This window comes from Procambarus clarkii, chromosome 51 (assembly GCF_040958095.1).
Source record: "Procambarus clarkii isolate CNS0578487 chromosome 51, FALCON_Pclarkii_2.0, whole genome shotgun sequence".
NCBI lineage: Eukaryota > Metazoa > Arthropoda > Malacostraca > Decapoda > Cambaridae > Procambarus > Procambarus clarkii.
In genome coordinates, this window is record NC_091200.1 from 4,162,467 (window position 1) to 4,187,147 (window position 24,681).

Consider the following 24,681-nt stretch of genomic DNA (forward strand, 5'->3'; position numbering starts at 1 on the left):
TTATAAAGCAACATGACCTATTTACTAAAGTTTTTATTTGTGTGGGGCTGCCCAAAATGACTAAAATGATTTCTACCTGAAAAATATCTATGAATATACCAATGAGAATAATAATGATATTTGAAAAAAGTTCGTATAAATAAGCCTATATTCAGGATGTAGGCTATTCGATATGCTCTTAGAAACATAAAATATAGGCCTATCACAGTTTTTCACTTATTATTGCATTGATACTAGCATATATACTACCAATGCATGCTAGTATGGCTAGCATGGAGCATGGATATATATAGTTATAGACAGTAACATTAAGATATAACTAGCCTAGCTTTCGGCTTATCAACTTACGCTACGGTCACGTTTTCACGAATTGTTATTCATCCAGATCGATTTAGTTAAATCTGTAGGTCAGATCAGGATTGAGGTAATGTAAAACATTACTTCAGTCCTGATCTTCGTTTTCCCCACCTCATAACTCCCAGTGCCAACGGTGTCTACGCCTTTATATCCACAAATCCAAATGCGACAATTTTCGAGAATTTCTTTCGCTTCTCCAAATCTGCCTTACTGCAAACAGTTCAGTTTCTGTCACCCTTCCTTTTCTAAATCCCTGTTGGTTCTCTTCAATCCTGCGTTCGACCGCCATCTTGGCTCTAGCATCTTATATCCGTTCCAGCACCTTCACGTCCTGTCTGAGTAATGTGTCACCTTCGTATCTTTCTGGGTCTCGTATGTCTTGCTTCGCGGTCCATGGTTGTATTAGTTTCCTCCAATTGCCTCGTATCTGCTAAGCTTTGAGGACTCCTCTTTAACTTGAATAACGGCAAATTTTGTTTAGGCTATAATCTTTAAATTTGTTCATAATGTTTAATCTCAGAATTATAATAAATACGCCCTTTAGAATATTAGGTATGTATGTTTAATAGTTCGACCTCGATTTGAGCACAGGTATTAGCCTATTTCAATAATTATTAAGTTATCCTCCAAAAATGATAGTTCCTATAGCAACTATGAATGGAATGTTCAAAATAGAAACTTAAAAAAAAAACTAATGTTTTGTACTGCTGGAATATTACAAAGGGCATGAAAAAAGTGGAACGGTAACTATAAACCTAACCTGATGCAATCCTAAGACCTATTATATGCATCTTAGAACTAATTTAGTACATATATGTTAATACTAGGCCTCGGTAAGCTTTGATTTGGTTTTTAACCGTTATTCTCGGGCTCTCTACAAAGTGATTAGTACAAAACGTGGACTTTTTTCCGGATGCAATATTCCAAATCATGTGCTTCAATTCACATAGGTACTATCATTTTTGGATGACACGCTTACATTTATGTAAAAATATTGTCGCTATAGTATAGTATCATCCTTTGTAGATGACACTAGATTTTTATGAGAGTAGAAAATGTACAGAACACAGCAAATCTCCAAAGTGATGAAATTAGGTCTTCCAATGGGCCACAGAAAACAACACGATGTTCAGTGAAGATAAGTTCCAGCTCCTCCGCAATGGTGAAAACGAAAAAAACAAAACGGATTCCCATCATACTATCGAAATAAAAATAACAGATTTTGGAGTAATCATGCCGGGAGAAAGTGCCTTAAAGAAAATTATAAGGTCCTTGTCACAGCTGCAAAAAAAAAAAAATGCATAGGCTGAATAGAAGAATATTTCAAACACGAGATGCCAGACCTATGACGGTAAATTTTAATAATTATTGTTAATTATTAATTTATAAGACAATAGTGCTTTCCAGGATGAAATACGTTTGCATACTAACAGCCCCATTTAAAACTGGATAACACCAGGATAACGTGCAGAGATCATTTAATGGCCGAATGCATTCAATAACCATCTATTGGGACCGCTTAAAATTTTTCAACCCATATTCTCCAGAGCGCAGGCGAGATACATAATAATTTAGATTTGGAAAATATTAGTGGGACTAGTTTCAAATCTTCACACGAAAATAACTCGTGTGACCAGAAGGCATGGCAGGAAGTGCAAGGTCGCCATGATGAAAAGCAGATATGCAGTGTGCATGCTACGGGACAATTCAATCAACGTTGGGGGCAAAGACTTCAACACTCGCTATATCCATAAGGGGCATAATTAGCCAACCTCTCACGGTGTTAACAAAATTGACAAAACACCTTCAAAGTATACCTGTTCAACAGATAGTGAGTCATGCGTCAGACTGCGAGCAGCGGCGTCTAACAGCCTGGTTGATCAGACTGGCAACCTGTAGGCCTGGTTAGAGTTCGGGCCATGGAGACATTGATTCGTTGAACCATAACAAAATTATTAAAATATTCATGGCTTCACTAGGTAAGGTAATTATCGGGAGAAAATACTAAACCTTTACGACTATATAGCACTTGGAAGGGATAAGATGAAAAGGCTTTAGGATAGGACGGAGGAAAGGAATGGTTCCTCACCACTTGGACAGTCGGGGATTGAACGCCGACTTGCAAGAAGCAAGACCACCACTGCCGTCCCGTCCAAGTGATTATTGGCCTTCACTAGACGTCAGTATTACAGTGTTGAAACTGAAATCTTGGTCTCATAAAATGCTAAGGATACATTTTCTACATATTGACAAACAAACATGAGTTTCTTGAACATATTTGTCACACTATAATAACTCTCGTATAATACTTAACAAAATCGTGTGAAGTGTTGTCATTACGAGCCCAATTAATGACCAGTCTGCATTATTTATGCAAGTTTATAGACGGTAATACACTCGATAGGATATTATACTGGCACACGTAACCTATGTGAACTCGACCTCTGAAATGGTAGTTTTGTTCAATTCATATTAATATGAATTGACGGTATTACTATAAATTATATTTGGATGACATTATATATATACGCTTCGTAAATGTTATTTTTTATACATATATAAGAAAGATAGCAGTCGTTAATCATGTGATGCATTCTTTTGAGAACAATAACGCCAGTGCTTCATAAATATTAATGTTTCCCATGTTTCCACCTACAGAGATGGAGCACGGCTATGCCTCTACCTTACCTATGCCCGACCACTACAGATATTCAAAATCCTCCAAGCGATCGCGATCCAAATCTAAGTTGCAGAGTAACCGGTGAGTCAGATTTAAAGCACGTTATATTCTATACGTTAAGGATAGGATTTTAGGTTGTTAAATAAAATAATTGCTGTTCAAATGCAATTTTATGCTTGGGAATCATGTAATATAGACTTTAAAAATAGACTTCTAGGCTTCACGCAAGAAGGGCATGCTAGAGGTGTTTATATTGCTGGCTACGACCTCAAGTGCTAACGGTCACTAGCCTACTGCATCTTCAGGGCAATGCTACGGTTTTAGATGATTATGGAGCACAGAATTATATTAGGCACCCATCTCACAAATCTGAAAATTAAGGAAATGACGTTTCGGTCCGTCTTGAACCATAATCAAGTGTACGTATATGACTTGATAATGGTCCAGGGCGGACCGAAACGTCATTTCCTTTATTTTCAGATTTGTGGGTTGGTGTCATATTTTCAGTCTTGTTATTGTGACTGTTTTTCACGTAATAATACTTGTCTAAAAGGTGGGAATATTGACAGTAATTGGAAAATATACCCTACGAAAGCTCAAGTTTAATGCCCCACGTGTTATTTTTTGTGGTACATTAAATTATAGAATTTGTAAATAAAATGGAACAAAAAATCTATTAAATTGTGGGGCATTTGATTTTTAGGTAGCAAAGTAGAGTTGTTATTTGTTTTAATAATAGTAAATCTTAGTGCATTATATAATTAAGAATTGAATTTAAACGCATATTAATATTATGGTTTTAAGCATTAATAGCAGTTCTCAGATGGAAAATGATAAGTTGTTGTTTTGAAGATTATATAGCTGTAGCTTACAAATTGTATTTGAATTCTCTCTCTCTCTCTCTCTCTCTCTCTCTCTCTCTCTCTCTCTCTCTCTCTCTCTCTCTCTCTCTCTCTCTCTCTCTCTCTCTCTCTCTCTCTCTCTCTTTTTTCTTTTTTTTAAGCCGATAGGATGCAGCTAGAATTGGTAACCGTAAGAGTTAACAACTAGGCTGTAGCAAGTGGGGTACCTGTGGATGGGGTGGCCAGCTGTAACACATTAAAGTATTACACAATAATAAGCACGAACTCGTCCTTCACATGGGGAAGTCTACATGGAAGGAATCGGTGTACACGAGATTAAGATTAGGACATAAATATTGCTGGTAATACGTTGCTCATGTCTATGAAAAAGATATGAATGCAAATGATTAATTTAATATGTAACACATTCACACGGTGGGTCGCTATGTCCTATAGTGTAAATTGTTTGAACAATGTGGAAATGAAAAAATTTGTAGTATACCACATCAAATTGTATAGATACGTGTTAATGGTATGATAGAGGCAATTCTTTGGAGGTTCAAAGACTGCACCAAGAATGTAATACAACATTTAGAAAAAATATGTTTTGTAATATGTACTTTGTGGCAACAACTGAATAATGAAAATGTGTTTATAATGTATAATATGACTATTATTTATATTCTGTATTTGTGAGCTTCTTAAGGGGCCCTGTTATAGAGGAGGGTAGAAATAACCTAAGCTACTCTATCCTTTTGAGATGTATTTTATCTCAATGCATTCCTTAAACTTTAACATGAACTAGGGATGGAGGCGATATTTTGGCATCCCATTTTATTACAAGCCTTTACACTACTTGGTAGTAGTCCAGGATGGACCGAATCTTTCCATTTCCGAATCCAGGACGGATCTTTCCTGCCTCTGTTCTCCATAGACACCGTCTTGTTGTATGGGCTATTATACACAATATGCCCAAACGTGAACCTTTGTCGTGGCTCTGTTGCTGTAGACTCTTGCTCTTCTGAGTAAATAGTTAAACGCTCTACTCTTCTTAGCAAGCGTGATCTGACTTAAGTTATCTGCCCCTCTGTACTCTCTTAACTCTTTTGCCCCATTTTATTTTGTCTCTACTTTGGTTATCTATATTCGCATCTCCTTTATTTACTGTTTTGTGTTTATTCTTCATTCGTTCTTTGTTTCTTTGTTTAGTTTCTCCTTCCATCTCATAGGGAGCTGACTTTAGCTTGGTTTCCGTGTTGTTGTTTTAGACTCAGCTACTCGGAACAAAAAGTTCCAAGCAGCACGGGCTGTGGTGAGCCCGTCGTGCTTACCTCTCTCAGATGTGTCCAACCGATTTTCGTGTTATATTTTTTCCACTTATACCTCATCTCACCACCTCTCCGGCCTTATAATGGCGTCCTTTCCCATTATTTCTTTACGGGCTATTCATTCCCGTGCCACCTCATGGGTGGCTTAATCTTCATCAATCAATCAATCATATTTTTTATAATTTTTGATATATACGGGTACAATACGGACGTATTTAGGGTCTGATCTTTTCATGTGTGCGTTAGGTTATTTGATAAACTTAAAGTTATCATAACCTTTTAAATGTATGTCAGTGGATAAAGCAAAGCCTTAGAGATAATTTGAATTATGTGCATTCATAAAAACCGATCAGCGATTGGCAAAACAAAACTTGATAATAATCGTAATTGGAAAACAAATTATCAAGAAAAATGTCTTGATAAGAAAACGCCGTATCAAGGAAAACAAAACAGTTCAACTTAACGCTTAGAATTTAACAAAAATTCATCGATGGCAATTTTGCACCTCGCCTGCACTGCAAGAGAAGCATATGGGAAATAAAAGCCTATTGTTTTTAAGTTTAATGGTGAGTAGGCTAATAAATAAAGCTTGTATTTATGGCGACAAAAGCCAGGGGTAACAATGAAGTCGAGACTGGAGGCTTTGTTGGCCCAGAGTTTCAGAGTCGGCCAACCCGGTACGTAATGTCCCGTGTTTAAACTAGCGATTTATATATATATATATATATATATATATATATATATATATATATATATATATATATATATATATATATATATATAATATTTGAGCAAGCTTGAGTATGACTTCTTCCTGCTCTCCTTCTCCTCTGACACATACTCCACACCTCTTCTCAGAGCCACCCAGGCTCATCCTCACGATAAATATTAAATCTCAATCATTTTATACTATTAAGTTGTAAGCAATTCTACTCAGGGTTGAGCTCTTGGACCCCGCCACTCTAATTTTCAGTTGACTAATGCACTTACTCCCCATCTGTTTTTTTCCTCATATTTTTTAAATATTTCTCTCACACATACACACACATCCCCAAAGTGTTGGGCCACGATATCTGGTTAACTCCAAGGATGGGACGGGGGGAAGGAATAATGCCCAACCACTTGGGCTGGACGGTAGAGCGACGGTCTTGCTTCATGCAAGTCCGCGTTCAATCCCCGACCGTCCAAGTTGTGTGACACCATTCTCCCCCCCCCCCTCTTCCACGTCACGTCTTAAATTATTATACTGATTCCTTCCAAGTGCTTTATAGTCGTAATGGCATGGCGCTTTCTCCTGATAGTGTCTCCCGGATACCTATTTAATGCTAGAGGAACGGAAGCATCAAGGGATAGAAAGCAATATTTGTTTCTATCTTGGCCGGAATTCGATCCCGGGGTCACTTGATCGTGAGGCTCGCGTGTGTTTGTGTAATTACCAAAATGTAGTTACAGGATGAGAGCTACGCTCGTGGTGTCCCGTCTTCCCAGTACTCTTTGTCGTATAATACTTTGAAACTACTGACGGTTTTGGCCTCCACCACCTTCTCACTTAGCTTGTTCCAACCGTCTACCACTCTGTTTACAAAAGAAAACTTTCTAATGTTTTGTCGACACCTCTGTTTCCTTAGCTTGAAACCGTGTCCTCTTGTTCGTGATGTTGCTGGGTTCAAGAATTCCTCTTGTCAATTTGGTCGATTCATGTTAGAATTTTGTATGTGGTGATCATATCACGTCTTTTTCTTCTAACTTCTTGTTTAGGCATGTTTAATGGCTGTAGTCTCTCCTTATAACTCTTGTTTTTCAGTTCTGGAAGCCATTTTGTAGCGTGTGCGTATGTGTGTGTGTGTGTGTGTGTGTGTGTGTGTGTGTGTGTGTGTGTGTGTGTGTGTGTGTGTGTGTGTGTGTGTGTGTATTCACCTAGTTGTATTCATCTAGTTGTGTTTGCGGGGGTTGAGCTCTGCTCTTTCGGCCCGCCTCTCAACTGTCAATCAACTGTTTCTACTATTACTACTACTATTTTTTTGCCCACACTACAACTCCCCCCCCCCCTCAGGAAGCAGCCCGTGACAGCTGACGGACTCCCAGGTACCTATTTACTACTAGGTAACAGGGGCATAGGGTGAAAGAAACTCTGCCCATCATTTCTCTCCGGCGCCCGGGATCGGTTCCGGGACCACAGGATCACGTGCCCAGCGTGCTCTGCTCGGCCGCCGGCTCCCATAAGCCATATGTGTGTGTGTGTGTGTGTACTCACCTAGTGCTAGTGAGTACTATGTGAATACACCTAGTGAGAATTTAACTATTGTGTGTGTGTGTGTGTGCGCGTGCGTGCGTGTGCGCGCATAATATCCAATTCAAGATTGTTCGTAGAGTCTGGCATTTAGTAAACATTTTATCACTGTGTACGTACTCTCCGTATCTTCACCTGGGGCCAGATTCACGAAGCAGTTATGAAAGTACTTACAAACGAGTACATCTTTCCTCAATCTTTGACGGCTTTGGTTACATTTATTAAACAGTTTACAAGCGTGAAAACTTCCCAGTCAACTGTTGTTAGTGTTATAAACAGCAAATCCAGGGATCCCATCACAATGGTTGTACTCTTCAAGTCACTTGTGCTGTCCCGTCTCGAGTACTGCTCAGTACTCACTTCCCCCTTCAGAGCAGGAGAGATTGCTGAAATAGAGGGAATACAGAGAACATATACGGCACGCATAGACAAGATAAAACACCTAAATTATTGGGATCGTCTCAAAGCTCTCCAAATGTACTCTCTAGAAATGAGACGAGAGATACTAAATAATATACACATGGAAAATACTGGAAGGCCAGGTCCCAAATGTACACAGTAAAATAACAACGTACTGGAGTGAACGATATGGAAGAAAATGCAGGATTGAACCAGTGAAGAGCAGAGGTGCCATAGGTACAATCAGAGAACACTGTACTGTATAAACATCAGAGGTCCGCGGTTGTCCAACGTCCTCCCAGCGACTATAAGAAATATTGCTGGAACAACCGTGGACATCTTCAAGAGAAAACTGGACGGTTTTCTAAGAGAAGTTCCGGATCAGCCGGGCTGTGGTGGGTATGTGGGCCTGCGGGCCGCTCCAAGCAACAGCCTGGTGGATCAAACTCTCACAAGTCAAGCCTGGCCTCGGGCCGGGCTTGGGGAGTAGAACTCCCAGAACCCCATCAAGCAGGTAGCTCCTGGTGCTTCGGAGCTTATTAACTGTTTAATAATTGTAAACAAAGCAGCCAAAGATTGAGAAAAGATGTACAGGTTCGTAAGTGCTTGCGTAACTGCTTCGTGAATCTGGCCCCAGATATGCAACTTGTCAGGAAACACACAATACAGAGATGACATATTGTTAGTGAAGGCTGCTTCAGCTTGGTAGGTCGTATCACAAAAAAGGAGGGATGTTCCTTGCTTGTTATTTGATATATTGCAATGACAAAGACAGGTCACAGTAGGAGTCACTGCTGGTGTGAGTATGTGTTGTGAAAATGGGTTTGGTACGTGGTTAGTGAGCCTTCGTCTCTCTCTGTCATTCTGTCTGACACTTTGTCTGTCTCTCTCTCTCTCTCTCTCTCTCTCTCTCTCTCTCTCTCTCTCTCTCTCTCTCTCTCTCTCTCTCTCTCTCTCTCTCTCTCTCTCTCTCTCTCTCTCATTATTTCGCTTGTTCCCCTCGCTCACAATGGCCGTGGTTTAACTATTGCCAAAAGACGGTCACGAATATGCTCTCGACAAAGGTCGAGACAACATTATTCCTGATTTACCTCACCTTAATTGTGCCGGCTAGACTTCAATAAATTATGAGTGATTTAGTACCTGGCAGACTGATAATTTACGCTCCGGTACCATAACACGTGGAGGGAGGGGGGGGGGGCAGGGAGGAGTCCCGTTCAGCAAGTATTGGATGTCTGAGCATAAATCTGGGAGTGTGTTGCTTAAAGTTTCGATTTTGGGTATAGGTTGCAACCATGAGCGTATTGCATAAGCTTATGAGCGTATTGCATAAGCTTATGAGCGTATTGCATAAGCTTATGAGGTATTGCATAAGCTTATGAGCGTATTGCATAAGCTTATGAGCGTATTGCATAAGCTTATGAGCGTATTGCATAAGCTTATGAGGTATTGCATAAGCTTATGAGCGTATTGCATAAGCTTATGAGCGTATTGCATAAGCTTATGAGCGTATTGCATAAGCTTATGATCGTATTGCATAAGCTTATGAGCGTATTGCATAAGCTTATGCACACGCTCATGCAACGATGAGCGTGTGCATAAGGTCGCGTATCACGTGGCAGTCTTTTGCGTGTCTTGCCAGACGGCTTCAACTGCAGCCATATTATATTTTACAATTTAATCACTGTTGTTTGATGTTGTGTTGGCCGCGAAAAATACACAAAGATTTTAGGCTAAAAAGAATTTGCAGATAAATTCTGATTAATCGGGTAATTACATGAATCCGGCTATTCTTTGCTGCGGGTCTTCGTTTGCTGTATATCTGTGTTGAGTATGTTCACAAACTAATATGATTAGATAACTGTTTTTCACATCCTGGTTAAGCAGATTTAATCAAGAATTTGTATGATATTACCGAGTTAATAAATAATAATAATAATAATAAGAAAATCGTTAAATTATTTCTATAGTAATCTTAATTTTCCCCTCACATAAAAGTACTCGTATTCAGTACAATGTTCATACGAAGTTAGCGATTTCGTATTACAAGGGAAACCCCCTTGTAACACGAAGGGGAACCTCCTTGTAACACGAAGGGGAACCCCCTTGTAACACGAAGGGGAACCTCCTTGTAACACGAAGGGGAACCCCCGTGTAACACGAAGGGGAACCCCCTTGTAACACGAAGGGGAACCCCCTTGTAACACGAAGGGGAACCTCCTTGTAACACGAAGGGGAACCCCCTTGTAACACGAAGGGGAACCCCCTTGTAACACGAAGGGGAACCCCCTTGTAACACGAAGGGGAACCCCCTTGTAACACGAAGGGGAACCCCCTTGTAACACGAAGGGGAACCCCCTTGTAACACGAAGGGGAACCCCCTTGTAACACGAAGTCGTATGGTACCCGAACCCGGGCACCGCCGGGTACATTATCTAGGGCGTCTATAAAGTAACGTTGATATAAACCTAACCAATCTAGCCCTACCCTAAACTAGGCCTAACCTGACTTAGTCCTATAATATGTGTAACATATTTAGCCTAGGTTTAATTTTTGTCATAATTGTTTTACCGCCTTGTTATCCCACGCCAACTCGCGGGAGATTTTTAGATTTGCACACTGTGCTATAACCATTTCTTGATTACATGATATATAACAAGTATTTTCTAATATGAAAGAGCGGGAGAGAAGGAACAGTTAAATTGACCACATGCCAGTGTTGTACGACCTCCAACACAAAAACAAAAAACTTATTTCTGGTGCACCCAGTGGTGATACACCCAGTGGTGATACACCCAGTGGTGATACACCCAGTGGTGATACACCCAGTGGTGATACACCCAGTGGTGATACACCCAGTGGTGATACACTCAGTGGTGATACACCCAGTGGTGATACACCCAGTGGTGATACACCCAGTGGTGATACACCCAGTGGTGATACACCCAGTGGTGATACACCCAGTGATACACCCAGTGGTGATACACCGAGTGGTGATACACTCAGTGGTGATACACTCAGTGGTGATACACCCAGTGGTGATACACCCAGTGGTGATACACCCAGTGGTGATACACCCAGTGGTGATACACCGAGTGGTGATACACTCAGTGGTGATACACTCAGTGGTGATACACCCAGTGGTGATACACCCAGTGGTGATACACCCAGTGGTGATACACTCAGTGGTGATACACTCAGTGGTGATACACTCAGTGGTGATACACCCAGTGGTGATACACCCAGTGGTGATACACCCAGTGGTGATAAACTCAGTGGTGATACACCCAGTGGTGATACACCCAGTGGTGATACACCCAGTGGTGATACACCCAGTGGTGATACACTCAGTGGTGATACACCCAGTGGTGATACACCCAGTGGTGATACACTCAGTGGTGATACTCAGTGGTGATACACCCAGTGGTGATACACTCAGTGGTGATACACTCAGTGGTGATACACCCAGTGGTGATACACCCAGTGGTGATACACCCAGTGGTGATACACCCAGTGGTGATACACCCTGTGGTGATACACCCAGTGGTGATACACCCAGTGGTGATACACCCAGTGGTGATACACCCAGTGGTGATACACTCAGTAGTGATACACCCAGTGGTGATACACCCAGTGGTGATACACCCAGTGGTGATACACCCAGTGGTGATACACCCAGTGGTGAGTCTCCCATTGATTATTCATCCAGTAGTGATGCTAGTGGTGGTGTGTGCAGTGGTGGTGTTAGGCGGTCATGTTTATAGTGGTTGGTAGTAGCGGTGCTAGGGGTTAGTGCAAGTGGTGGTAGTTCATCCAGTAGCGTTTCGTATCCTGGTAGTTGTGGTACCCAGTGACGATACCAAGATTTCGTCTGTTGACTGTACCATAGTTATGAGGTTTTGGTGACTGTCAACTAAACATTGATGGCAGGAAAATGTCGAGAGGTCTGTACAAGCTGTCCTCTCAAATCACATTTTGACATCAAAATCCCAACGGTCAAAATATGAGTACCATAAATAATAGAGGCTCGCAAACATTTACGTGTTTTATGCACGTTTCATCGATTGGACTAGGTTATTATCGTGCAGTTTAGTACATCATTTTCTGTCCGTTGTGACAACTCTAGAGGACGGGCTGGTCTTCCTCTCGCCGGTGGTGGGAGGAAGAATACAGCAGTCTATTATCGCCGGTGGTGGGAGGAAGAATACAGCAGTCTATTATCGCCGGTGGAGGGAGGAAGAATACAGCAGTCTATTATCGCCGGTGGTGGGAGGAAGAATACAGCAGTCTATTATCGCCGGTGGAGGGAGGAAGAATACAGCAGTCTATTATCGCCGGTGGTGGGAGGAAGAATACAGCAGCCTATTATCGCCGGTGGTGGGAGGAAGAATACAGCAGTCTATTATCGCCGGTGGTGGGAGGAAGAATACAGCAGTCTATTATCGCCGGTGGTGGGAGGAAGAATACAGCAGTCTATTATCGCCGGTGGTGGGAGGAAGAATACAACAGTCTATTATCGCCGGTGGTGGGAGGAAGAATACAACAGTCTATTATCGCCGGTGGTGGGAGGAAGAATACAACAGTCTATTATCGCCGGTGGTGGGAGGAAGAATACAACAGTCTATTATCGCCGGTGGTGGGAGGAAGAATACAGCAGCCTATTATCGCCGGTGGAGGGAGGAAGAATACAACAGTCTATTATCGCCGGTGGTGGGAGGAAGAATACAGCAGCCTATTATCGCCGGTGGTGGGAGGAAGAATACAACAGTCTATTATCGCCGGTGGTGGGAGGAAGAATACAGCAGCCTATTATCGCCGGTGGAGGGAGGAAGAATACAACAGTCTATTATCGCCGGTGGTGGGAGGAAGAATACAACAGTCTATTATTAATTTGAAAGCGATACGAAAATCGAAACGGGGTTCAACATATTTTATTAATTTTTGTTATGCTATTGTGAACTTCAATTTACTCAAATACATAACGTTTGACCTTTGTTTCGTTGTTAATTTAGGTTAGTAATACTAAAAATTTCATACAGTTTATGCAATTCATTTGCTAGGCTATTTAACTTTTAGAGAAAATAGGTACTGTATATCATTGAGAGTCAAATGCGATACAGCTAACCTTTGAAGGTAATGTAATTAATGGCATCGCCTGTGAAGTACATTTGAAGAGTAGCATTAATTAAGCTTTACATAACGGAATCTATAGAGCGAATGTAGAATAATTCCATACGAGTGTAAAGGAGCCGACATCCTCAACGAGGAACGCCTATATGGACGAAGCCATTAGAGAGGCATTGAGTGCGGAGATCTTAATTCACATTGTTTCGCTCACCTTGAGGTAAAGATAAATGGATTTAGTTTCTTGTGGAAACCTTCTCGCCTGTTCCGCACCATTTAGTAGGGAACTGTAAGGCTGGAAGGGAGATAGTGGTTTACAGACGTTGTTAAATTGGCTACGTTACCTAAGTTATTAGTGTCAGAAGTAATCTGACAAGAAGTTTTTATAATGATGTACCTAGGAAGACTTTAATAATTATTAAAAAACACAAATTACTGACAAATTATGTATAATCTGATTAGATATTCTAGTTTACACATACACTCAGCCTTCATAAAGACAGTACATATACTAATAATATTGTATATACCCTAAATATTGAGTTGTGTACAACATACACTACATAATTTGGCCTATTGACAAAAATTATAACTAATGCGATCCTCAGTGGCGGGCAACATAGCCTAAACTCGGCCGCTGATGATTGTATTGCTTATGAGTTTGTCAATAAGCTGTCACATGGTGAACCATTTGGCATGTAAAAAAAACTTATTTAGGTTATATACCAAACTTTCGTTTCATATCGTTTCGGACAATGGGCTATTGAATGAACACAATGCAGTTTACTCCAAAAAAGCAACATCAATAATAATATTTGTAGCACTAATAATAATTATAGTAATAATAATAACCTATCTTGAGGTTATCTTGAGATGATCTCGGGGCTTAGTGTACCCGCGGCCCGGTCCTCGACCAGGCCTCCACCCCCAGGAAGCAGCCCGTGACAGCTGACTAACTCCCAGGTAGCTATTTACTGCTAGGTAACAGGAGCATCAGGGTGAAAGAAACTCTGCCCATTGTTTCTCGCCGGCGCCCGGGATCGAACCTGGGACCACAGGATCACGCCTCCAGTGTTCTGTCCGCTCAGCCACCGGCTCCCGCCTAGCCTATAATACTGGCATAACCTAGCTTAGTTTAGACTCCCAATGTTCAGTCATTGCAAAAACTTCTTCGGTACAAATTATAATCATTCCATTACAGTTTTACATAATTTGTATATATATATATATATATATATATATATATATATATATATATATATATATATATATATATAGAGAGAGAGAGAGAGAGAGAGAGAGAGAGAGAGAGAGAGAGAGAGAGAGAGAGAGAGAGAGAGAGAGAGAGAGAGAGAGAGAGAGAGAGAGAGAGAGAGAGAGAGAGAGAGAGAGTACTTAAGAGACTTCGTTGGGATTTATGATCCCAAATTAACTGAAGGAGCCGGTCAGTGGGACACTTGCGAACTCTCAACCCGCGACCAACTTTTCCCAAACGACTGCATAACGTTTGCAGCGTTTCTGTAACTGTTGATATAAATACAATGAACGCTTGATATAGGCGTTTCGGCCCTTAAAATATAGAAATAACAAACATAAATAACATCACATGAGACCAAGAGGCATGGCAGGATGTGCAGAATACCCCCGTTGAAAAGCAGAGGTGCAACAGGTACTCTGAGGGAAAACTGTATCAACATCAGAGGACCGAGACTGTTCAACACGCTTCAACTACACATAAAGGGCATAACTGGCAGACCCCTCACAGTGTTCAAGAGAGAACTTGACAAACACCTCCAAAGGATACCTGATCAACCAGGCTGTGATTTATACGTCAGGCTGCTAGCAGCTGCATCAAACAGCCTGGTTGACCAGTCCAGCAACCAGGAGGCCTGGTCGAGGACCGGGCCGCGGGGACGTGGAGCCACTAAATCATCGCAAGATGACTCTCTCTCTCTTACGTACAAGAACATCATGTAGGATTACTACTACCATAAATTCCTTAATTGAAGGCTGAACTATTCGTTATAATTGGGTTAAAGCGTAGTTGTGAAATAAAATAAGCAGTCATGCTAAATGCCACAAAGTCAAAAAGTTTAGCGATGTCGACAGCGCTGTGTTGCAATTGTTACTTAGAGGATAAGATAACCCAGAGTTAAATCCTGGCAGGTGTGATAGCAGAGTTGACGCGAGGAGGAGCGGAGAGAAGGGGGCGGGGGTGGGGGGGGGGGAGAAGGGGCAGGGGGGGGGGAGAAGGGGGGGGTGGAGGGGGAAGGGGGGGGCGGGGGAAAACCGTCATTAGTTTCAAAGCATTATACGACAAAGAGAGAACACCATGACAGTAGCTTTCATCCTATAACTACACTTAGGTAATTATGCAATTACACACACACACACATTTTACATACGGAGGGGCTGAGTAGACAGCGCTCAGGGTTCGTAGTCCTAGGGGCCCAGGTTCGATTCCTGGCTGAGACAGAAATAAATGGGCAGTTATTCTTTCACCCTGATGCTGCTGTTCTCCTAGCAGTAAATACGTATCTAGGAGTTAGGCAGCTGCTATGGGCTGCTTTCTGGGGAAGTGTGTGTGTAATATATATATATATATATATATATATATATATATATATATATATATATATATATATATATATATATATATATATTATATATGTAGTAGACATATATACTGTAAATTGGGTAGAAACACTGGGCCCCAAGAGCTAATAGCTCGATTCTGCAAGCACACCTCTCTTTCCTCTCACTCATCTCTCTTCTGTGTCACTGGCATCTGTCTCTCTCTCTTGCTCTCTAGTTCTCTAGCTCTCTCTCACTCGCTCTCCTTGCTCTCGTTCCCTCTCTCCCTCTCCCTTCCTCTCTTTCCCTCTCTATCTCTCCCTCTCCCTCTCTCCCTCTCTCTCACTCGCTCTCCGTCTCTCTCTCTCCCTCCCTCCCTCCCTCCCTCCCTCCCTCCCTCCCTCCCTCCCTCTCTGTCTTCACCTCTTTCCCCCTCTTTCTTGTCCTTTCTTTTTATTTTCTCTCCCAATCTCTCTTTCTCTCTGAGAAAGGCATAATCAGAGAACACTGTATAATAAATATCAGAGGTCCACGGTTGTTCAACGTCCTCCCAGCGAGCATAAGAAATATTGCCGGAACAACCGTGGACATCTTCAAGAGAAAACTAGATAGTTTTCTCCAAGGAATACCGGACCAACCGGGCTGTGGTGGGTATGTGGACGCCTGCGGGCCGCTCCAAGCAACAGCCTTGTGGACCAAACTCTCACAAGTCAAGCCTGGCCTCGGGCCGGGCTTGGGGAGTAGAACTACCAGAACCCTATCAAGCAGGGGGAGAGAGGGAGCGGAGGAGAGAGAGGGGTAGGGGAGAGAGAGGGGGCCGGGGGGGAGAGGGAGGGGTGGGGGAGAGAAACTGCTAGAGAGAGAGAGAGAGATTTACATATCAGTGCTTACCTATCAGTGAGCACTGGGACGTGAAATCTAACTCTTCATGACCCGCGTATTAGTCTTGTTATACCTGTTGCGTTATAACTGAACCATTCTGATGTTTGAATTCTTGTGGAAAGGGGAAGACTACTCCATAATCACCATAAGTGTTTATGGTGTTTAATTTACTTATTATGCACCTATGCCCATCCTGTGAATGGTAGTGGACCCCATACCCACTGTGTGAGCGGTAGTGGACCCCATACCCACTGTGTGAATGGTAGTGGACCCCATACCCACTGTGTGAGCGGTAGTGGACCCCATACCCACTGTGTGAATGGTAGTGGACCCCATACCCACTGTGAGCGGTAGTGGACCCCATACCCACTGTGTGAATGGTAGTGGACCCCCATACCCATCTTGTGAGCAGTAATGAAAAAGGTTATAGAGGCACAAATTGGACTTAGGAACTTAACCCTAAAATTCGTTTAACTAAGTTACAGCACTGATGAGCTAGTTACATATTTCATTAATATAAATAAATCAAGAGTTTCTTCAATTTCACGATGATCAACTAACATCACCGTGACCTCAAATGCCCTTAACACACATTAAGTGGAAGCGCACAGGTTTGTCGACTGCTAAACATGGCTCTCGCTCTGCACAGGACTTAATTCTTTCTTGTAGGACGCCATTTCAGTCGACAATTTCTGATCGACGGAGTGATAAGAGTCAATTCTCTGGACGTGACTTTACAGTTGGTGGCAGCAGCTGGTGAAGAATGGTCGTTTGCCGTGCACTAGAGGTTGTCCCTGTGACGTTAAGATTGCTATTTTGATCTCTATAGGGTAGAGGGGCAGCCATCTCTCGGGGACGTCTGTTCTTGGAATGGGGAGGAACTGTCCGCTGGGCACCTGTTTCAGAAACAATTTTTTTGTTGATACAACAATATCCAATATCATCTGCCCGAAACGCTATGCGTATTAGAGGCTTTGCAAGAATGTAAAATGCCAATCGTATGTTATCTCACAAACCCATTGTACCTTGAACAAATTCACAAGGGCCGTGACGAGGATTCGAACCTGCGTCCGAGAGCATCCCAGACGCTGCCTTAATCGACTGAGCTACGACATGGTCAAAAGGACCATGTCTACACGCGTGTACAATTATAGGGGTACAATTTCTGTGTCCATTGTACCTTGTGTAAATAAAATTATCATTATTATTATTAATAAACGAGGGTTGGGCCTCTGATATTTTGGTTTACTGGAAGTTGTGGGCGTGTGAGGGAGGAGGAAGAGTTCACCCTTGCATGTGAAGAAAGACGTATGCAATAATGCACTGATGCAATACCTAGGGTGAACCTGTCCTCAAGGGTTTATGACTGGGTGTTGCACCTAGGGTGTCACTGAAGCCTGTCTGCCTATAGAACACCATAACCCCGTTGCCTTGGCTCTAAACGTGGTCGGTATAGAAAGTACAGAACCAGTTTCTGCTAAACTCGTGCTCGTGACCTCGTTATCGTGGCATGGGTGGGTCTGACATGATTACACCATCACTCACCCCTTCCTCTCACCCATCCTCACTATCACGTCCTCTCACCCACCCACCCTCACTATCACGTCCTCTCACCCACCCTCACTATCACGTCCTCTCACCCACCCACCCTCACTATCACGTCCTCTCACCCACCCTCACTATCACGTCCTCTCACCCACCCTCACTATCACGTCCTCTCACCCACCCTCACTATCACGTCCTCACACACCCTCACTATCACGTCCTCTCACCCACCCTCACTATCACGTCCTCTGAACCACCGTCACTATCACTCACCTTCTTGTTCTCAGTTATCTTACTACAGCGTTGGTCGTCTTCACGCTTTCACCTCACCCCCGCCCTTCGAATCCTGGCTGGCTACACTTGTACCTCACTACTTTAGTGCTTGGCTACACTTTTTCGCTACTTTGTGGACTTGTACACCGGCCCTGCTTGGTTACACTTGTTTGCCACCACTTTAATACACTTGTACTCTACTACGTGGTTACACTTGTACTCTACTACGTGGATACACTGTGACCCACCTACATCAGCATTTGGTGTCGCCACTGATGAAGTACGTAATTATCAACAGAAAGCGTCTAGCCCGGAAAACCTTGCTGTGGAGTCAGTTTTAGTTTCATATTCAGTTTAGGCTTGTATCCACCCTATACAATGTTCCCAGTGGCTTGTAAAAATCCCAACTGGTTTACCAACATCCAGACACATGACAGAGAAATACCTACATATGTTAGTCATATATATATATATATATATATATATATATATATATATATATATATATATATATATATATATATATATATATATCACCACTCAAACTCATCTATGTATATGTCTAACCTGCACATGAAACATTCCAGTGTTCTCATGTCTGTTATGTTATTCGGTAATATGTTCTATAAATCAATAAACGAGAATTTACCCAGGTGTTTTCTGACTGTAAACTTATTCAATTGGTACCCAGTGCTTCATTGCGTACAAATGATTACCTTATGGAAGGCACACAGTAGATCATATTCTTATGAGCTGTTTGCAATTATAATTACAGAGCAGAAATATTGTTTTCAGATATCAGTACGATTTACCAGAAATACTACAAGATTCAGATACATTCAACGTCAGAGGACTCGGAAGACATTTAACCAATACAAAGATATTATATTTACGTATCTATTCGATTGAAGGGCCAAATCCGCAACCCATTGTATATACTAGAGACTTAAAGGTTACAGTCTTAATCCCTCGTGAAATTGTTTAGTTACTGTGAGGGGGGTACAGACCGGTCTTCCTCACCCTTGCTGGTGGCACCTGACACCCGCCTTGATGGCACCTGACACCCGCCATGATGGCACCTGACACCCGCCTTGATGGCACCTGACACCCGCCATGATGGCACCTGACACCCGCCATGATGGCACTTGACACCCGCCATGATGGCACCTGACACCCGCCATGACGGCACCTGACACCCGCCATGATGGCACCTGCCACCCGCTATGATGGCACCTGACACCCGCCATGATGGCACCCGACACCCGCCATGATGGCACCTGACACCCGCCATGATGGCACCTGCCACCCGCCATGATGGCACCTGACACCCGCCATGATGGCACCTGCCACCCGCCATGATGGCACCTGACACCCGCCATGATGGCACCTGACACCCGCCATGATGGCACCTGACACCCGCCATGATGGCACCCGACACCCGCCATGATGGCACCTGACCCGCCATGATGGCACCTGACACCCGCCATGATGGCACCTGACACCCGCCATGATGGCACCCGACACCCGCCATGATGGCACCTGACACCCGCCATGATGGCACCTGACACCCGCCATGATGGCACCTGACACCCGCCATGATGGCAGTGGCTAGCGTCTGGGCCTGCCAAGAAATGGGCGTCCCTTCCCAGCAGAGCTGCAAGGCTCCTCATCGACGGACGACACGTTAATGGCTGTAAAACTCAATCTCCCCGCTCGTAACCTGGGCCACAAGCCTAGATATCCGCTCCCTTTTTTCCTACACTATTTTTTCCCCTTTCCTTCTTTTTCTCTTTTCCAGAAATCCTCCAATTATTGCATGAATTTCCCCCTTCTTAAATTTGTTGAAGTAGTTATTTCTTTCTTATTCTTTTTAAAATATCAGTTATTTCTTCTGTAAATTATTAAGCTGCAGTTGTGTTAGTCATCTTACTCCCTCATATTTGCCTTTATTCATTTCTCGTAAGTCTTTTAATGTTATTCCTGAGGCCAGTCGTCCCTCTCTCCTTAACCCAGACGCAGAAGTCGTCGACCGTCAGTGGTTCCTCGCTTCTCATGATAAATAGTAAATTACATCATTTTCGTTTAATACCACAACGCTTTTTGTCTGACATTCTTTGATTTATCTGCGAGATGATTCCTCTCACTTTTATCCTGTGTATTTACATATAGCCACCCCACCGTATCTCCCAGTGTAAGGAGCAGTTATTTCCCCTTCCTTCAGAAATGAGATAAGCAGTCACTAGGTATAGGAAATAATCCCCTTCTCCCTCTCTTGGTAAGCAGTCATCACCCTCCGTCTCAAGTGTGGAGAGAAAGTGTACCAGCCCTTAATATAGAGAGTAATCACCCCATCCACCATCCTCCGCATCATTGCCATGCAAATGCTCTCTTCCCAGATTTCTGCTTGGCCCTCTTTTGTGTATTTTCTGCTCTCGGGTGATATAATGTGTTAGATCTCCAGCAGACTGCTCAAGTGGAACCGGTTTTCCGCTGCTCAGTCATTTTTGCTCTCTCATGTTCTTTTGCCTATAATGCTTATAATTGGTGTATATCTATATGCTCATAGTTCTGGTTCTTACCTGCGTTGGATTTTATCTTTTGTCGTGAGTTCTGTTATAGTTATTAACTTCCTTTTTTGAGAGGCAACGTATCTTTTAACACTTTTGCTTGTTTGGAAGATTTCTATATTGCATGTCATTCGCTTGAATTCTGTTGTTTCTCCTATTATCTTCTTTCTTGTTGGCATCGTTTTATATTCGCCTGTTCTTCTTGCTTAAAAGTGCTGTTTGTATGCCTTTGGAGCACCTTTTCTTTTTAATCTCAAACAATTACTTTTAGTATTTTTAATGCCAAATCTGAGCTCTGGGTGACTGCCGTCCCTTATCCCGTCCAAGAGCGAGCGTCTTGACCGTGCGTTCAAACCACAAGATTCCGGAAAGGAGAACTAGTTTTCATTAAAACCTCTTCCAGGTTGTTGGGCAGTTAACGAGGAAAAATAGTGGTAAATACTTCATATTATTCAGACTTTAGTGAGACATATGGAGGCCCATCCTCATGTTCCATGTGTAAATACAAAATATGGACTATACTTGTTTGCACTAGGCTGTTTTTTTTATACACTTAATTAACATGCTCGAAGCTCTATCATGAGACGTGCTTCATTCACTTTCAGCCAAGTGGGTTCGTATCCTGGCCGGGGAGGATTTACTGGGCGCAAATCCTTAACTGTAGCCTCTGTTTAACGCAACAGTAAAATGTGTACTTGGTTGTAACAACGATTCTTCGCGGCGGGAATCGTATTCCAGGGACCTGCCCGAAACGCTACGCGTATTAGTGGCTGTACAAGAATGTAACAACTCTTGTATATATCTCAAAAAAAAAAAAAGTGAATGAAGCTTAGAATACCCAATACGCCATCTTGGAATAATTTGTCAAAGTTTCTGGAAACTTTGTTTTTCTATATGAACGTTGCAAAACTCACCGCAAGTATTAGAGTATGTAAGGGGAGAGAGTGAGGCATGACAACACTTCAGCGGACGCCCTACTCTCAAGGTTTCCGAATTATACTATCAAATAATAGTCCATAGTTGCGAGCAGAAGAGGGGGGTGGAACGAGCACCATCGCACTGCAGTAGTTCGGTCGGAAGATTGGAGATTTATGCGATTTTTTGTATTTTGTCGAGAAGTGAATTAATTGGATTTATTGATGCACAAGAGTTGGAAATATTAGGTATATCGGCGAGCACTCGTGGAAAAAAAGGCAAATTTATAGAGTTTGTTAACGAGGACCGTGTGATATATTGGGTTATAACGAGGGGAGGCAGATTTATTGGCCGTTTGAACAAAAGAACACCATCCAGTTTTTCCCCGTTTAAAGATATATATATATATATATATATATATATATATATATATATATATATATATATATATATATATATATATATATATATATATATATATATATATATAGGAGGGGTACCACCTCTGGTGCAAGTGTAGGGACCCATAGCTTCGGAGAAGAAAATAAAGAGTACTAAAGACCTTGTGGATCCTCACTGAACACTTTGATATTTTCTTCTCCTACCACCCCTATTCTTTTGGTATGTGTATATATTTATCTAACTTTATTTGAAAATGTCATTACACAAAAAAGTTACAATATTGATGCCTGCAGGAGCGAAATATATATATATATATATATATATATATATATATATATATATATATATATATATATATATATATATATATATATATATATATACAATTAATAATTTCGAGGGGGAGGGGGATAGCCTCCCTCTGGAGTGCATCTACATAGTCGCGCGCAAAGTCTGGAATGATTCTGAAAAGGCGAAAAAGAGAAATAGCCTAAGACTACTACAAGCGAGGAAAGTGCTGATTGGTTGTGTTTAGTAGCGCGGAGAGCACAGTGTTTGGCCTTCTATGACGGACGGTCTCCATCACCGTGGGCATTAACTAGGAAGGTAGGCGCGGGCCGGGAGCAGGAAGACCATTTTGAATTCCTTTTACGATAAAGGTGTGGATTTCTTCTGTTAATCTAACGGACAAGTTATATATATCATATTTTCTTATAAGCAAGCTAGGCCTGTATTTCTAGCTTTTTTTTCCTTTGGGATAAGCTCTTTATTTCTGGTGTTGATGGGCGAGGAAGGCCTTGATTTCTCTTGTTAATTAGCGCGGGAGGTGTGCTTTTTTAGGGTTGCCATCCAGGAAGAGAGAGCGGGGGAGAGCGTAGGGCTCATTAGCGCCATCGAGGGGAGAGGGGCTAGGAAGAGGGATCCCTGCGATAAAGACAAGGACTGGAGTAATGGTGTGTTTGTGTTCTCGCTTAGATGTACTCGTTGGCTTGCGTCGTCCACGGTGTAACTTCAGCTCTTGTGACCCGCCATTCCAGTTGTAGGTTCCTTCGTGTAATAACTCAGTTCTGTGTGCTTGTGTGTTTACTATGTGTGTTTGTGCCTGCAGGAGCGAGTTGTTAGCTCTGGGACTCCGTCGGTTGCCTAATGTACCGTCTCCCGACGTATTTGTACCTTTATCGCGTCTGTTACATATATTTATTTCTAAAATACACACACACACACACACACACACACACACACACACACACACACACACACACACACACACACACACACACACACACACACATCATTGACATATTAGCATTGCAGGTCTGGAATCAGGATGATAAACTGATAATCGTCAACGCCTACAGCCCACCAGCAAGCAACACATGGACAAAGGAGGAACTGGATGACAAACAAGAGGGCCTCATAATGGTCATGAGAGAGATTATAGTAAAAGCAGATAGAGATAAGTCACGATTGTTGGTACTGGGGGACTTCAACTTGAGAGCAATAGACTGGGAGGCCTACGAGGCAAGAACGGAAGACATTTGGACAGATTGTAAACCTCATTCTGGAGACATTCATGTATCAACACATCAAGCAGGCCACAAGAATGAGGGAAGGGAATGTTCCGTCAATACTGGATCTAATATTCACCAAGAAAGAAGAAGAAATATATGACATCCAGTACCTTCCTCCCTTGGGAAAGAGTGATCATGTCCTGTTGGAAAATAAATATGCTTTGTAATATAATCTAGAAGAGAATAGGAACATTGAAACAGTTGATAAACTCGATTTCAAGAGATGACACTATGGGGAACTTAGAAAATTCTTTAGTGAGTTTAATTGGACAAACTTGGTGCTAGGCAAGGAAGTAAATTAGGTGTATGCCAAATTTTGCAAAATACATGACGAAGGCACGCAAACATTCATACCAAAACAGAGATGCAGGACCAGAAAACAGGATTGGTTCAATAGAAATTGTGAGAGAGGGCCTGAGAGGAAAGGACAAGAAAATGGGTTCAACATCGGAAGAGGCCCCAACCCGCAAACATACCAGCACTACAAGCAAGAAACACTTACACAGCGATGAGCAGAGAGGCAGAAAGGAACTATGAGAAAAGTGTAGCGGACAAATGTAAAACAGATTGAGGCCTTTTCTATAAGTTCATTAAAAGCAAGCTGCATGTAAAGGATAAAATCCAGAGACTGAGAACGGGGAACGGGACTACTGAGAATGAAAAAGAAATGTGTGAAACGCTACATGAACAGTTTCAAAGTGTGCTTGTACAAAATGAGGATTTCAGAGAGCCGGACCGTCCCCGCGGTCCGGTCCTCGACCAGGCCTCCTTTTTGTTACACACCCCCAGGAAGCAGCCCGTAGCAGCTTTCTAACTCCCAGGTACCTATTTACTGCTAGGTAACAGGGGCATCAGGGTGAAAGAAACATTTTAGCCATTTGTCTCCGCCTCCACCGGGGATCGAACCCGGAACCTCAGGACTACGAATCCGA

At 42.4% G+C, this 24,681-nt stretch overlaps 2 protein-coding genes across 3 annotated transcripts in view; one reads left to right on the forward strand and one right to left on the reverse strand.

Annotated features, from left to right (window-relative positions):
- LOC123774590 (max-interacting protein 1) overlaps positions 1-24,681 on the reverse strand; it is a 739,857-nt gene that overhangs the window by 177,838 nt on the left and 537,338 nt on the right. The window lies entirely within an intron of this gene.
- LOC138351880 (max dimerization protein 3-like) overlaps positions 1-24,681 on the forward strand; it is a 242,292-nt gene that overhangs the window by 5,474 nt on the left and 212,137 nt on the right. The window contains exon 2 of the mRNA XM_069303892.1: positions 3,016-3,118. Coding sequence (XP_069159993.1) covers positions 3,016-3,118 — 103 coding nt within the window. The remainder of the gene's footprint in view (positions 1-3,015; positions 3,119-24,681) is intronic.